This window comes from Hippocampus zosterae, chromosome 5, assembly GCF_025434085.1.
Source record: "Hippocampus zosterae strain Florida chromosome 5, ASM2543408v3, whole genome shotgun sequence".
NCBI classification, from domain to species: Eukaryota; Metazoa; Chordata; class Actinopteri; order Syngnathiformes; family Syngnathidae; genus Hippocampus; species Hippocampus zosterae.
Genome location: NC_067455.1, coordinates 5,949,451 through 5,965,621, shown reverse-complemented (window position 1 = coordinate 5,965,621; position 16,171 = coordinate 5,949,451). Strand labels below are relative to the sequence as shown.

General features: G+C 50.2%; 1 protein-coding gene across 1 annotated transcript; it reads right to left on the bottom strand.

Moving 5' to 3' along the window:
* Positions 1-488: 488 nt before the first annotated feature.
* Positions 489-15,966, bottom strand: LOC127600808 (ras GTPase-activating-like protein IQGAP3). Its single transcript, XM_052065617.1, is given in 39 exon segments — positions 489-736; positions 802-910; positions 2,105-2,230; positions 2,294-2,457; positions 2,531-2,743; positions 3,786-3,873; positions 3,948-4,068; positions 4,148-4,274; positions 4,345-4,477; positions 4,717-4,952; positions 6,262-6,346; positions 6,430-6,570; positions 6,662-6,886; positions 6,977-7,140; positions 7,241-7,393; positions 7,459-7,667; positions 7,735-7,804; positions 8,035-8,106; positions 9,498-9,581; positions 9,658-9,828; positions 9,912-10,054; positions 10,124-10,291; positions 10,803-10,893; positions 11,029-11,192; positions 11,263-11,378; positions 11,438-11,598; positions 11,668-11,695; positions 11,697-11,802; positions 11,897-11,969; positions 12,436-12,599; positions 12,666-12,747; positions 13,066-13,244; positions 13,328-13,441; positions 13,586-13,653; positions 13,886-13,962; positions 14,426-14,503; positions 14,740-14,896; positions 15,449-15,536; positions 15,761-15,966. Coding segments are annotated over 39 exon segments (4,890 nt in total). The 5' UTR covers positions 15,789-15,966; the 3' UTR covers positions 489-622.
* Between the last annotated feature and the right edge of the window lie 205 nt (positions 15,967-16,171).

Genomic DNA, 16,171 nt, shown 5'->3' with positions numbered 1-16,171 from the left:
ATGGTGAAAAATATGTAAATTGTGAAGCTTATGGAATCAAAACCTTTTTTATTATTGCTGCAATGCCTGAGAATTATCAGCCGGTGACGTCATGAAATTTAGGCCATTTTAGAACCCCCCCATACGTTTCAGCTCTCTCGTGTTTTTCCGAATGCCTTTGCCTTTGATACAAAGACATAATTTTGCATTTATCACAAACGGTGGACTACGAGGGTTAAAGCAGGCGAGAGACAGTCCCCCGATGCCGAGACATAAAAATACAGTATATACTGTGTACGCAGTGCACATATAGTGTTTTATGATCATTCTTATCCAGATACAGGTATATAATTTCATAAGTGTCAATGGAAGAAATAGTGAAGCTTGCGGTAAAGATTTTAGCCAAGCGGCACTCACCGCTCACCGGGTCTCTTCACTTGAACGGAGGGCTGGCTCCCATTCATTTGGCCGCCACCCCGTGCTGGTCTGTTCAATGAAACACTTCCATGTTTTGTCTTACACAAAATATTATTTATTGATAAATGTGAAAAAAACAAACAAATATGTATACAGGACCTGTTGGTTATCTATTGATGAAACGAAACATGAATAAAGACACACGCACAAACACGGGAGTTTCTTTTCATTTGTTGAAGAACTTTTTGTTGAGGAGGAAGATGAGCAAGTTGACGTTAACTTTTGCTTTGTCAAACATCTTCATCACCGCCACGCCTTCATACTGGAGCTGGAGCAGGTCCTAGTTTGGATGGATGGATTGAGTGATTGGCACTGATGTGTGTGTGGTTTTGCTTTGACGGTTACCTGATATTTGATGTGGAATTCTTCCATGTCGACGCCGAGGAAGCGAGCTTTGATGAGGAAGCTTCCTTTCTCGGCGCCCCTGACGATATCGAAGACCACGTTCTTGAACCTTCATCGCAATGAGACACTGGCGTTACCATGGGATGGCTCAACTTGTCGAAGTGAATATGGCAACTCTTCATTCGTACCATATTTGTGCATTCATTCATTCATCTTCCGAGCCGCTTGGTCCTCACTAGGGTCGCGGGGGGTGCTGGAGCCTATCCCAGCTGTCTTCGGGCAGTAGGCGGGGGACACCCTGAATCGGTTGCCAGCCAATCGCAGGGCACACAGAAACGAACAACCATTCGCACTCACACTCACACCTAGGGACAATTTAGAGTGTTCAATCAGCCTGCCACGCATGTTTTTTTTTTGGAATGTGGGAGGAAACCGGAGTACCCGGAGAAAACCCACGCAGCATGACGATATGTTGTAGAAATTTGCTTGCAAGGAGACATTCATTCATTCATCTTCCAAGGCGCTTGATCCTCACTAGGGTCGCGGGGGGTGCAGGAGCCTATCCCAGCTGTCTTCGGGCAGTAGGCGGGGGACACCCTGAATCGGTTGCCAGCCAATCGCAGGGCACACAGAAACGAACAACCATTCGCACTCACACCTAGGGACAATTTAGAGTGTTCAATCAGCCTTCCACGCATGTTTTTGGAATGTGGGAGGAAACCGGAGCACCCGGAGAAAACCCACGCAGGCCCGGGGAGAACATGCAAACTCCACACAGGGAGGCCGGAGCTGGAATCGAACCCGGTACCTCTGCACTGTGAAGCCGACGTGCTAACCACTGGACCAACGGGCCTATTTGTGCATGTTCGGGCTTATTGTGAAAGCTCAAGTCTTTTTTTTTTCTTCCCTCTAATGCAATTTTTTTTCTGGCATATTTTGTATAGTGACTCAGGCTCAGTCATAACTTTTTGTACCAAGAGGGTCATGGTGACATTTATATGTACAGTGATTTTATGAACTATCTGTAAATATGATCTTCGATTAGTGTTTATCGTTGCCGTTGGTCAGGCAGAATCCTCACCACTCTAAAAGCCAGTGAGGTTTTTGAGACCCCCGCAACCCTCTCTCAAAAAAAAGGTTTGTTGAGCGACTAACTAGAGCTGAACAACTTCCTCTTGGGGCAACCTGCCCAATTGGGACATTCACGTGCCATTTCCAAGATTCGAAATTGGGGTTGAATGCAATGTCCTCACTTGGATGAGTGTTTTTTTGTGTGTGTGTGTGTGTGTACGCGCACACTCACTGGGTGGAGGGCAGGTCCTGGATCTCCAGCAAAACACCTTTCTCATGTAGGCGCGTGGCCGTGTAACTCATGACAGGAGCTTTCTTCTTCGCTCGCGCATCTGCCATTTTCTTCACGGCGGCTCGCCTGCAGAGCGACAAACGATAGATGGGCGTCGAGGAGCGGCTTTCGCGTAGCCGAGCGACTTACTCGTTGACTGTCAGCTTGTCCAGACAGGAAGCGATGTAATGCCCGTAGTAGTCCACCTGCTGGCCGAGAAAGTTGCTTTTGTCGCGCAGGCCGCGCAGTGTCTGGCCGAGTTTCACAAGCTCTCCGCCCCGACGCCGGCGGTGCACGCGCTGGTTGCGGACGTCCTATGACGGGCGGGAAGCGGCGGCGTTAGTGCCGGGGAAGCAGAAGCGGCTAGCGGGATGTTGCGCGCGTTACCTGCGCAATCATTTTGAGGATGCGCTCGTGGCCGCGTGCCGCCGGGAGGACGCCCAACGCTTCCAGACGGCGAACGCTTCTGCCGATCTTTCGCTTCTTCTCCTCCAGGCTCAAGGAGGTGGTGGCCAAGGTGGATGTCCTCCTCTTCATTTTGTCCGGCGTGTTTGCATCTTGCGCAATGCGGCGATGCATCAGCTCCTTGTGGCGCAGTTCCTGTTTCCAGAAGCGACAGTGAGCAATGAATACACAATGACAAACATCAAGCCTTCTTTTAAATGATTGGCCAGCATTCAAATACGCCTGCCGTTAGGCCACTCCCACATTCGATAATGCAACAATGCACAACAACACGATAAGAGTGAGACGCATCAACACACAAAGAGGCACAAGACAAAACCACAAAAGAACCAAAAAACGAGAAATAAGACAAGAATGAAAGAGACATAGGGCGGCCCGGTAAGTCCAGTGGTTAGCACGTTGGCTTCACAGTGCAGAGGTACCGGGTTCGATTCCAGCTCCGGCCTCCCTGTGTGGAGTTTGCATGTTCTCACCGGGCCTGCGTGGGTTTTCTCCGGGTGAACTCACATCCTATGGGGCGGCCGGGTAGTCCAGTGGTTAGCACGTCGGCTTCACAGTGCAGAGGTACCGGGTTCGATTCCAGCTCCGGCCTCCCTGTGTGAAGTTTGAATGTTCTCCCCGGGCCTGCGTGGGTTTTCTCCGGGTGCTCCGGTTTCCTCCCACATTCCAAAAAACATGCGTGGCAGGCTGATTGGACGCTCTAAATTGTCCCTAGGTGTGAGTGTGAGTGCGAATGGTTGTTCGTTTCTGTGTGCCCTGCGATTGGCTGGCAACCGATTCAGGGTGTCCCCCGCCTACTGCCCGAAGACAGCTGGGATAGGCTCCAGCACCCCCTGCGACCCTAGTGAGGATCAAGCAGCTCGGAAGATGAATGAATGAATGAATGAATGAATGAATGAATGAATGAATGAATGAGACATCAAGAGTTACGCAGGTGCATTTGCATTACCCTTAAAAAAAAAAAGAGGTGCCATATGAGGTGCCATATGTAGGTGCCTGCAGAAGAGGAAAGGTCTCGTCTGTCCCATTTGCTCACAAATTAGCAGATGACAACATTCGAGAAAGCCACAGTGAGCTGAACTGCTTTCATTCCAAATCCTAAGCAACAACGGAGAGGTAGTTTTGACCTCCACCGCCATTACGATCAATGACGACGCAGCACCAGAACCGATCTGACCTGGTCGGGCGACACAGCAGCTCTGAGAACGTCGGCGAGCGTGTCCCCCGGCTGCGTCCGGATGACGTCCGCCATCAGCTGCTTGGTGCTGAACATAAAAGCGCCGTTAGCATAGCTAGCCGCCGACCCGCCCGCAAGTCGCTGCAGAGCGCGACCACGTACGAGAGCAGCAGCGCGCCCGTGTCAGCCGAGTCGTCGTCGTGCTCGTCGAAAACTTCAAACTTGTTTGTGAGCATCAGAGAAACTTCCGTCTTGCTCCAAGCCCACTCGCACCCTGGATCGGCTGAGAAATACAAAAAATAAAATAAAATAAACCCCCCAGCATCACCCTCACATCATCATCGGGGAGATGCTGCGAGTACCTGGGGCTGTCGTAGTTGCAGTACCCACAAGCTCCTGTAGGGTTGGAAGAGGCCCGACATCGGCGAGTAGAAGTCTGAGCTGGTCCGAGGGCTCGGGACACAAAGCATCGCGGTGCTCCAGCAACAGCTACAAGGCGCCACACATCAATAACACGAGCGGCCCGACAAGCGTTCACTGAATGCATGTGAATACGTACCTTGTGCGTATTGAGCAGCTCGCCCAGCGAGATGTAGACGAGCGGCCGACTGACGATCAGCGTCTCCGAGTACTCGTCCATCCGGAAGTGCTGAGACGGATTGGGGACGTCGCACACGCGCCGTACAAACTTCCTGTCGCGTGACAAAATCACACACTACAGTCGTCCCTTCTTCTGCAGATCGCCGGGGTTAGGCAAAGTAGCGGGCATTTATTTCTTCAAATCACTTCTGCATCTTTGAAAGTTTGTTGCCGAATATGAAATATGCATGTGAGATGCATATTTCCTCAAATGCTATGCTATCGTACATCAACACAGAGCAGAACATTGTCGCCGTTGTTTTGTCAAAGAGGCGGCAGTTTGCGTAATGACCTGAAGGTGGCGTGCGCGTGCGTGACGTAGCGGTTGAGCGCGGCGATGTGCTCGCCGCTTCCGAGGAAGAGCTCGCCGGCGGCGGCGCGTTGCAGCAGGCGGGCCGCCGAGCCCAGCAGGCGCCGCCGTTCTGGCCGCAGCCCTCCCGGCACCCCCGAAGGCTCCAACACGTCAAAAGCATCCGGCGCCACGATGGCGGGATTCATGAAGCGGTAATACACCAGGTTGCAAAGCACCTGCGGGCAGACATAAGGCGGGCAAAGAAGCTGGATGAATGAGAAGATCCACGAGCTAAATTTTCAATTATTAACGAAAGCCGGGTTATTTTGGAATGTGGGAGGAAGCCAAAGTAGTCGAAGGAAACCCACGCAAAAGCATAGCGTACTAACTCCACACAGGAAAGTTAGAGCTCAGATTTCAAACACACCGCCTCTGAACTGCGAGGCGGATATGCCAACCCACAGGTGTCAAACTCAAGGCCCGGGGGCCCAGATCCGGCCCGCCTGATCGTTTGATGTGGCCCGCGAAAGCAAATCATGTGTGTCAACTAATACCAATAATAATAATAATAGTAATATTAATAATTAAATGATGTGAAAGACAATCGTAAATAGCACTGCGATGTATCCATTTTGTGTTTATAACTTATAACTTAATTATAACTTATAATTAAGTTATAAGTTATAATTAATTAAAACTTATAACCAATTTATAACTTAAAAACAACGTTCAATTACACTTAATTGAAAGTTGTTTGTTGTTGTTGTTTTTCTTCTTTCTTCCCACATTCTTGCTGCTGGAGGCTGTAAATTTCCCCAGTGTGGGACACATAACTTGCTAAAATCTGTACCGAAATCTCAAATTGTCATGTATAAAAAAATAACGTGGCGGCCCGGTGGTTAGCACGTCGGCTTCACAGTGCAGAGGTACCGGGTTCGATTCCTGCTCCGGCCTCCCTGTGTGGAGTTTGCATGTTCTCCCCGGGCCTGCGTGGGTTTTCTCCGGGTGCTCCGGTTTCCTCCCACATTCCAAAAACATGCATGGCAGGCTGATTGAACATTTCTAAATTTTCCCTAGGTGTGAATGTGAGCGTGGATCTTTGTTCGTTTCTGTGTGCCCTGCGATTGGCTGGCAACCGGTTCAGGGTGTCCCCCGCCTACTGCCCGAAGACAGCTGGGATAGGCTCCAGCACCCCCCGCGACCCTAGTGAGGATCAAGCGGCTCGGAAGATGAATGAATGAATGAATGAATAAATAACGTTGAGATTTTGCAAGAATTTTGTTACCCTGTTTACACACACTTGAACAAACGATTATAATTGACTTGACTGGTTTCACACTAGTAATCTATTCATGTGTGTGTCCAAGTAATAATTTAGTGGTTTCACTGTCATAGGGGAGACGCAACTCCAAATTGGCCCTCGACTAAAATGATTTTGACACCCCTGTGCTAACCGGTTATTCGGCGTGCCGCCACATTTATGTTTTGATTTTGTTATGACCTCATCATTGTCAATTCAAGTCAATGAGAAACATTTGTGATGACCTTGTAGACGTCATCCTCGCTGGCAGCCGGAAAGGTTGACCTCAGGGTGTCTCCAAGAACCTTGGCTGTGTAGCGGAAGCCATATCTGCATAAACACAAGCACTCGTGTAAAGAGGAAGAGGAGGAGGAGGAGGAGGGGGAGGAACTGATGAAGAGGCATCGGCTTACGGGAGTTTGTCGACGTTGGACGTGATGGCCTTAAGGATTCTCTGGGTCAGGTTGTGCAGGTTGACCACGGCGATGTCAACGCGGCGCCGGACTTCGGGGTGAGACAAAGCGTCCTCGGGGGAGACGTCGTAGGGAAGCGAGCTGGCGGGCGAGGCGAGATGGGAACACATTATCGGGGGGGTGAGCGGCGGTCGCCTGGCGGGCGAGGGATTCTCCAGCGCACGTTTCAGACCTCTTGAATCCGCTCCGGCTCTCCGTCTGGTTGATCCAGGTCTTGTATACCTCCAGGGGGTCGGTCCTGACGTCGAGGTCGCCGTCGGCCAAGATGTCGCGCAGCGCCGGACCCAGCACCTCCCGCAGGACGTTGCGACCGCGCTCGTGTCGGTAGAAGTTGACCAGCATCTTGATCACAAAGGGGTTCCCCCTGATCACGTCCCGGGGCTCGCTCACATTGGACCTGACCGCAACGCACTCATGAGTACGGCTACTCAGTCGCTACGCACGCGGCGGGAAAGTCAAGATGAGTAGACGCGACAAGGTATGTGACCTGATCTCGAAGTGTAGCGCCTGCGTGAAGAGCTGGAGAAGCAGAAAGGCTTCCCGATCGTCCGCTCCGTAGTTGAACAGGCTGAAGACGAGCATCTCCATGAAGGACGAGCAGCGGCTCTGCGGCATCAGGAAGATCAGCTGCGCCAAGTAGGACGGCTGAGTCTGAAACGCAGCATCGCATTGAGTGGAGGCTGACCCCTTTCGCCCCCCCCCCCCCCCCCCAACCCCCTTCTCTGTCTCACACACAGACGCAGTAACCCACTTGGAGCAGATAGAAGAGATTCTGATAAGCCTCCAGTCTCTGCCTCCGCTCTCGGCTCAGCGCCTTCAGGCCTTTGCTCCTCTCCACGTCCATCATGGACGACAGCTTCTCCTTGTTCTTCTTGGTCAGCTTCTTGCAGTGAGACGCCACTTCCTGTAGGAGGCGCTCCCCGTAAGACACCATCCTCTGTTTTGACGAAGCGACGGGAGCGGCTTCACCTGCAGGGTGGCCCTGTTGCGCACCAGCAGCCCGATCTTCAAGTCCATCAGGTCCAGGTCGGCCTCCAGCTGCCGGTTGAAGCGGATGGTTCGGACCACTTCTTGCTGAAGACGCACTAGCTCCGCCTCCTCCCTGATGTCGCCGTCGCCCAAATCCAGCAAGTGGATGAACTTCCTGAGTACACTCAGAGGGGGCGTGTCCCATTGTACTGAGACGGGAGCGGACGTTCGTTTTTGGGTGCGCTTGGGCCAATCGCTTCGTCGGACAACACTTACCCAGCATCTTGTACTCGGCCCGCGCCCGACTCGCTCGGAAGAAAGTTTGGATCTTTACAATGGCGCCCACCTGTGGATCGACACAGTTACCCGGGTAGAAAGAACTAAGAGAACGAAACCACTTCGCCCTGTTGCTTAACTGTACCAAAACATGTTTACTCAGTGAGCTTCCTTTCAAGGGAATACCCTTCGAAGAATATCAGTGTCTTCCATGTATGAACCGTGTAAAGATCTCATTTTCACCTCCAACCATCTTGCCTGAGTCTTATTAAGTTGTCCGTTTATCAATCGCACACTCACGTTTTGTCGGAAGAACCTCAACCGTGCCAGATATTTTCTCCTGGCGAAGCACATCTTCACGAAGGCTTGAATCTGTCAACAAATACCGACTGCTGTCAGGCTGCTGAATAAAAATAACAACAACAATAATAATAATAATAATAATAATTAAATGATGTGAAAGACAATTGTAAATACTGAATGAACTTGAATGAACTGCGAGGCGGATATGCTAACCCACAGGTGTCAAACTCAAGGCCCGGGGGCCCAGATCCGGCCCGCCTGATCGTTTCATGTGGCCGCGAAAGCAAATCATGTGTGTCAACGAATACCAATAATAATAATAATAATTAAATTATGTGAAAGACAATTGTAAATAGCACTGCGATTAATCCATTTTGTGTTGATATTGCACTTAATTGAACGGTGTTGTTGTTTTTTTTCTTCTTTCTACCTACATTCTTGCTGCTGGAGGCTGTAAATGTCCCCAGTGTGGGACAAATAAAGGATATCTTATTCATTCATTCATCTTCCGAGCCGCTTGATCCTCACTAGGGTCGCGGGGGGGTGTGCTGGAGCCTATCCCAACTGTCTTCGGGCAGTAGGCGGGGGACACCCTGAATCGGTTGCCAGCCAATCGCAGGGCACACAGAAACGAACAACCATTCGCACTCACACTCACACCTAGGGACAATTTAGAGTGTTCAATCAGCCTGCCAAGCATGTTTTTGGAATGTGGGAGGAAACCGGAGCACCCGGAGAAAACCCACGCAGGCCCGGGGAGAACATGCAAACTCCACACAGGGAGGCCGGAGCTGGAATCGAACCCGGTACCTCTGCACTGTGAAGCCGACGTGCTAACCACTGGACTACCGGGCCGCTTAAAGGATATCTTATCTTATCTTAAATATCACACGTGATTTCATTCAATAAAATTTTGACCCACGTATGTACACTATGTATATGGTAGGGGGTTGAATGGGGGGTTAAAAAAAAGAAAAAAAAGATCCTCTGATCCATTTGAACAGTTGTTAATGCGATGTGGATTTTGGCTATCGGCAAAGCTGGCCCAGTCCCGTTCGCTATCTGTTAACTGTAATGATTCTGTAGTTTTTACCTCATCTATGACGTACCGGGCCCATCTGTCCGTTTCAAAAATCAAATGTGACCCTTGAGCACAAACGTTTGCCCTGTCCTGCTGGGCCGCATATTCCACATCGGAGAATTGGAGAATTCCCTGAGATGCCACGAGCTGGCCGACGAAGCGTCCACTAATAGGAAAATCATAATTGGTGTTTTTAACAGGATGTGAAGGTGGCATTCACTGGAGCCAGTCCGAATGGGATCATCTATAAGCCTTTTATTTTGAAGGGTAAGGGTGAGAAATTATTTGGGATCTACAGAAGTTTGAGGGGGGTGGGTGGAGGGGGGGGGGGTCAATGAGGCGTTCATTTGGTCAGTCTGTGTACATGGCGCCACGTCACCTTGACCGCCGCCCTCCAGTTGCCGTAGAGGAACTCCAGCCGCCGCCTGTACGCTCTCTGCTGGATGAACCTCCTCCAGTGAGCCTAAACACAGAATGCCAGTTGGTCACTGGAGGAAGGGGTTACGTCAGCGGTCGCCACCAGGCGTTGCTTTTGGCACCTGGATGAGGATGACAGCGCGGATGTGGCCGCGCAGGTAACTTCGGCGAGCCGCGAGATTGCGGCGGGTGAGGAATCCCCGAATGGCCGCCTGCAGACGGACAACCAAAGCTCTGTTGTCGGCCCAAAGCTCTTGGCGCTGGTGCGTCGACCACACGCCGCTGACCACTTCCTGCCGCGGGGAGAGGTGTGAGCTGACAGAGGCGGCGTGGCGTGGCATGCCTGTGTGTGTGCGCGCGTGTTTCAAGGCATCACCTGGATGTCATGCTGGTCCAAGAACAAGTTGTTGTGGACGAACCCGTCCGGTCTCTCCCACGTGCCTTCCAGTCTGTTCAGGTGGAAGAAGAACAACGAGCCGTCTTCCGTTGTGAATTCCACCCACGGACTCTTGTTGTTTCCTGCAAACACCTGTCAGTCTGAGCGGCTGACCTCTGACCTGCGGCCATGCTAAAAGGAGCACACGTCACCTGCGCTGGCCTTGCGCTGCACCAAAGCAGCGAGTTGCTGCTGGTACTCTGCTGCGCAGCGCCTTGTCACACCCTGCAGCGCCACCTCTGGTAGCGACAGCACTCGCAGCGTCTGCGCAGCCTGCTTCTCTTTTACTGCTTGATTGACAGCTGCCACCCCCAGACACACTGCGCACAAACGCACACACACACACTCAAGCTTCATTTTTTTATGGGGATGCATTCCAGGCAACAGTAAAAATCCATCATATGGCGAAAAAAAAATGTTTTAAAATATTTTGATCCCCCTCACACACTTTTTAATTCTGGAATAAAACATTTGAAGAGACATCTCTTTATTTTAGGTGTGAATTCAGTAAAATCCGCTGTTTAATTTCTTGTTTGCAAAGCTAATAATTTGTATTTAATTCAAAATTTTGAACAGGCACATTCGAGTTTCCTGCGTTTCCCCATGTTGTTGAAGTGTCCTTGAGCAAGATACAAGTTGCTCCTGATGCTGCGTTATCAGTGTGAACCGCTTTGCTACTCTTCATTGTAAATATATTTAACACTAAAAATGGATATGCTTAACAGAAAATGTGCAACATAGTGGGACAGTCAAAATCTCCGCCATCGTTGGTACGAAAACAGGATGGTGTGTGTGCTGGAACAGGCAAAATGAATCATGTGATTGACTCACACTTCAAAGCTTTCCGAGTATCCTGATTGGCTCGTCTCACTACTTCCTGGATGTCAGCCAACCACAGCTCAGCTCCCGCATCTTTGCTGAGCTGATTGGTTTAGGGCAGAAAACATGACCTGACGTTAAACACAGAAGCTAGACCGGGACTGATTCACTTCAGACTGTCCGTCAAATTGTGTGTGTGTGTGTGTGTGTGTGTGTGTGTGCGTATGTGCGGGTCCACCTGAGCTTTCAGTTGCCGGGCAGCGCTCATCAAGTGGAGGTATCTGTAGGAGTTGGCGGGCAGGATGTCCTCCACTCCACTAGAGGGCAGTAGCAGTGAAGAAAGCAGCCGGTGAGCATCTCCGCTCATCAAAGCCTCATTAACCGCTTGGAGGGCCAAGATCTCTAAAGGGTCAGAGGTCATGCAGGCATTGAGACGATTAGCCGAGCTTCGCATCTGGTATTTGTGACGTACGCTGATGTTGGGCCAGCGCGTTGGTGTTGGCCAGCTTGATTCCTTCCTGAAGTTGATTCCAGGTCAGCGCTTCTCGGCCGGCCGATTGCTTCATCTCGGAGAGGCACCACAAATACCTGCGCGCAATATTCACTCTCGTCGTCACCGTCATCATCGTCATCTCATCAATCCTTACTTGTCCATCAGGGTGTGGTCCACATCAGCCAAGCCCACAGACGAACTGGCCAATAAGGAGCTGAGCTGCTGCAGGTTTCGCTCCTCCACCGCCTGATTGACAAGCACCACGGCAGATAGCATCTCCACGGCAACAAACAGCTCTTCCTGCTGCAGCACCCCCTGCAGGAGACGCGGCAACATCACAGCGCATGTTGCCTACGACGCGCGCGTGCGAGCGGGCGAGCGTACCTGGGCCGCGTGCGTCTGTAGCAGCTGAAGGGAAGACCGCGGGCAGCTGAAGATCAGAGGACATCAGACAGCTGACCGTGTGCTGGGGGTCGCTGCCCCGCAACGATTGGTTGACACTGTCCAGCGCTGCCTGCACTGTAGCGCACACACACACGCACGGGGCGCCATACAGTCACTCATGTGCGGCCACACCTCGGCCAAGGAGCCAAAGAGGAAGCATCTCACTCACTCTTGGCGTCTGCGCAGGCTTCCCAGTTTGCCATGTGGATAACTTCTTGAAGCTCGTCAGGCTCCAGCGGCTCCTGAGGAGGCAGCGCAACAACACATTCCATCAATCATGTGATTCATTCGAGGGACGTCCGTCAGCTTTACATGTATGGCTCGAGTGGTATGAGTTTTGCTGGGTAAAGCGCCGATAAGCTAAAATATAACAATAACAGATTCATCAAGAATTTAAATAATCATTGGTGAGCAGCTCTAAAAGTGAAAATTGTGCAATCAGTTACGTACGAATCGTGTGTTTATTGGAGGGATGCACACCCGTGGTCATTTGTAGTCGCCCGACCCAAGTGTGACGCCGCGTTACGGGGTCGTCTGCTCACTTGCAGGCAGCACATTTTGAAAAGTTTCTTTTTCAAGTGATTAAATGTGCATGAAATCTGGCCGTGTTTTCAAATGGATTACAATGACAAATATGAAGTTTTTCTCGAAAAAAAATCTCTACAGCACTCATTTGAAGAATATTTGACGGGCGAGTCCATGCCATACCGGCGCTTTTGCGTCGCGCTCGGCCGCCAGACTCTCCAGGTAGCAGCGCCCGTTGGCGCCGAGGACGTCGGTGAGGGCCAAACACGGCAGTCGCAGGGCGTACGCAAGAGCCTTCTCGTCGCCGGCCTCCACGGCTTCGTCCACTTGCTCCACCGCCCATCTCACTGCAGACGCAGTCGCCGCCATCAGCACCGGCCATGCTCTCCACTTCACAGTGACAACACTCTTACCGTTGACCACGTTGATGTTGTTCTGGATTTCTCGGTGAGTCAGAAACTCCTCGTACAGATCTTTCTCTTCCGAGGCTCCACCCTGGAAGACACAATGACCGCGTTACTTTAGGCCATGTTCTCAAACGCTAACGCTAGCCCTTAACTCATTCAGTAGCAGCCAATTCTGGGCCTAGTCTGAAAAGACGTTTAAAAACGTCTTTGGGAGTGAATGAGTTAAAGTAGGTCTCAAAGTCAAATGTATTGAGCTTCTCCCAGTATGCCTCAAATTGGTTGATAAAGACGGACAAAGTGGAGCGTCTTTCTCGAGAAACATTCGACGGGTGCGAGAGGGAAAACTGGTAGTGAACCGAGAGCCTCCACCCATGTCTGCTAGGCGGCGCCCCTGAGCCGCACTCACCCGACTGGCCGCCTGCTGCTCTTTTCTTTGTTTGGCCTGAAACAGCTTCGCCTGGTAGACGCTCATCAGCGCCTCCTGCAGGTCAGTGAGTTGCGCATTGGGGTTCCTGAGAGCCCGGGCCGTCGCCCCGACATCACGACTCTCCACGGCCTCATTGATGGCGATCACCGCCGCGTGGACTGAAGAGAGGACAAGAGGGCGTTTGGCAACAATGGCTGACGGGCGGAGAAGAAAACGTCGTCGTGTTAGCACGTCGTCGTACCCGCCGCCTCGTCCACTGACAATTCATTGGACAGAATTCCTCCAATTTTGTGGAAGGCAGGAAGCTGCAGGCCGTATTTGTCCAATTCCAGCCTCATGTTGTTGATCTCCTCCACTGTAGACACCCACGCCCACACACCATCATTTCATTTTAAACCGAAGCCGCTGGATCGGACGTGATCAAATTCTGACATTACTGCTTGTCAATATGAACAATAAGGCGGAGCTTGAAATTTGGCCAATTTGGATCCATGCTTACCTGTAAAGTTGACCTTCCCACAAAGGTCAGTTATCTGCGGAGCAAGGCCAAGCCTGTACAGGTACAAGCTACACGCACACAAAAAAATAAACAAAATCACTCTCAGCTGCGTCTACATGTCCTCGTCATATAAAAGTGCAATGTACATTCCAATGAAATGAAAAAAATAATAAAATCACAATTTTGATAAATTGCCCAATCCTATATAGAAGCAATAACTCAGGACAGACAAACAGACAGACCAGATGGAAGCAAACAGGGAAGGCGGAAGAGACAGACAGACAGACAGACAGACGTTACCTGAGTGCATGGATGCAATAAACAGCTCTGGGCATGTTCTTCTTGTCGTAAATGTCTGTGGTCTCCGGATGGAAGATCTGAATCAACAACAACAGCGATACAAGAACAAGCGTGCGGGTGGGGCGAGGGTCGATTTTTCAACTGTAAAAACAATGACCTCGGCGGTCACTAAGCCTGTCCCGATTTGATCACGTGATCGGAAATTGGGTCCGATCCGAAGACTTTTTTTTTTCTTCAAATTTTGTAAAGCATGAATCTTTTAGTTCTTGAGTTAAAACACAGCCACAAATGGTATCATCTTTATTTAAAAAAATAAAAATTAAAAAAAAGTAATTGAGAAAATTCATGTGGTCTCTTCCCCATATTTCGGTACTCGAGTCGTGACTGACTTGTTGACACCAAAGGAATATGAATTCTTGAGTAGCCTCATGCCAGGCCAGGAAGTGGCGCAGTGGTAGCTGGCAACAATTTGCCAACGTGGCAGCAGTTTGTCGTGCTACGTATGCAGGGCCGTGCTCCGGTCAGCACTTGGTTACTCACCGATGGCAGCCCAAGCGACATCATGGCGTTCCTCCAGTGGTTGATGTTGTCAGTGTGACGAAAATCAACACCCATAGCCTGAAAAAAGGAAACATTTGAGGTCAACATGCAATATTTGTAAGCGAGTAAACATTTACGAAATACATTTTGGGGATAAATTGCAGTCTGAGTTAATCTCCCCCCAACCAAAAAACTTTACTTTGACATGAATATTTTGGTTGACAAGAAACGAGCTGACTGTGATTGTTCAGGATAGACACATTGTGGATGAGGTTGGTTGTCATGGCTGCAACGGACAAGAACGAACGAACCACCTTGTAGCGCAGCTGCTCCCAGTCGTAAATCTTCTTCCGAGGAACCACGGAAGGCGCAAAGCGATGGCCCAGTTTGGCGAGAATGACGCCATTCCTCAACGCTTCCTCCAACTCGGTGGGAGCGGGAAGCTCCTCCCCCAGGCATGCCTCCATCCACCTGCGGAGACGGATGCCATTGTGAGCAAACGATGCCTGTTGAGCTTTTCGCCAAAGGCCGCGGCAATGACTTGTTACTGTACGCAACGCATGCGAGTGGGGGCATATTGTATTCCACGGGTCACCAACCCGGAGTCCGTGGCGACCGCGTTGCCTGCAGGGGACAGATGAGTGCACTGGGGGCCTATTCTCACCACTGAGGCACATTATGATTTTCTCGAAATGGTGTAGAAATGACGATTTTCAAAACTGTATCCACCTAGAATTGGTGTTGCATATTGATATTTTGCATTTTGATTATAATTTGTTCCCAAAAATGTGCAAACAATGTTGATAATGACTGCAATAAATCGTTATATATACATATATATCAAAGGACTATCATTCATTATCATCAATTACAGTAGTTTGCGTCAAATTTGTCAGTTCAGACCTGTACTGGTAGCCATTCGCATGAATCAGTGGCATAGAAGTTTCTAACCCCACCCTGGCGTAATGCACATATATAAGACAGGGTGTCTATGAAGAATACGTGAACAAATGAGCGGGTGACCTTTTTGCCTCCTCCAGTCGACACAAGTAGTGATAGGCCACATTTTGGAGCCTCTGCTCATCCATCTCCTCGGCTGTCAGACGGCCATCTGCTCATCGGACAAAACAAGCAACTTGGAAAACTTTCGGCAGGCAGGCAGGCAGGCAGCCCCCCAACCCCCCAAAAAATCACATACACACACACACACACACAAACGCACGAACACACAGACGCACACACACACATACATTCTGGATACGGTCGTAAGGACAAACAAAGTAAATTGATGAAATAATCGCATTTCCGAAGCAGACGAGGACGCTAGTAACTCACAGTGAATCTGAGAATTGGACTCCGCCATGTTTGACGTCGTCGCTCCCACACAAGCGGAATCAAGTCAAACTTTGCCTTCCCCAAAGGCGGAATCGAATGAAAGTTTTTAAATAAATCAAAGCTTGAAATACGACCGCGACAAAACTGACTGATGAGATGACAGCAGCGACTCAACAGCCAACAGCAAACAAGTAAGCTACTTCCGCTTTAGGTTTGAAAGCTCGCGCCTGTCTCTCATTGGTCGACAGATAGGAAACGTTTCCTATTGGCTGACCGCAGCACGGGTGAAAATTCGTCACATTTCTGACAACTTCAAAGCTATTGAAAACGCACACACACACAAAGCTTGTAACGAATTATGGAACAGTGATCCTTCATTTCATCTTCTTTCCTCCTAATAATTTAGACGTT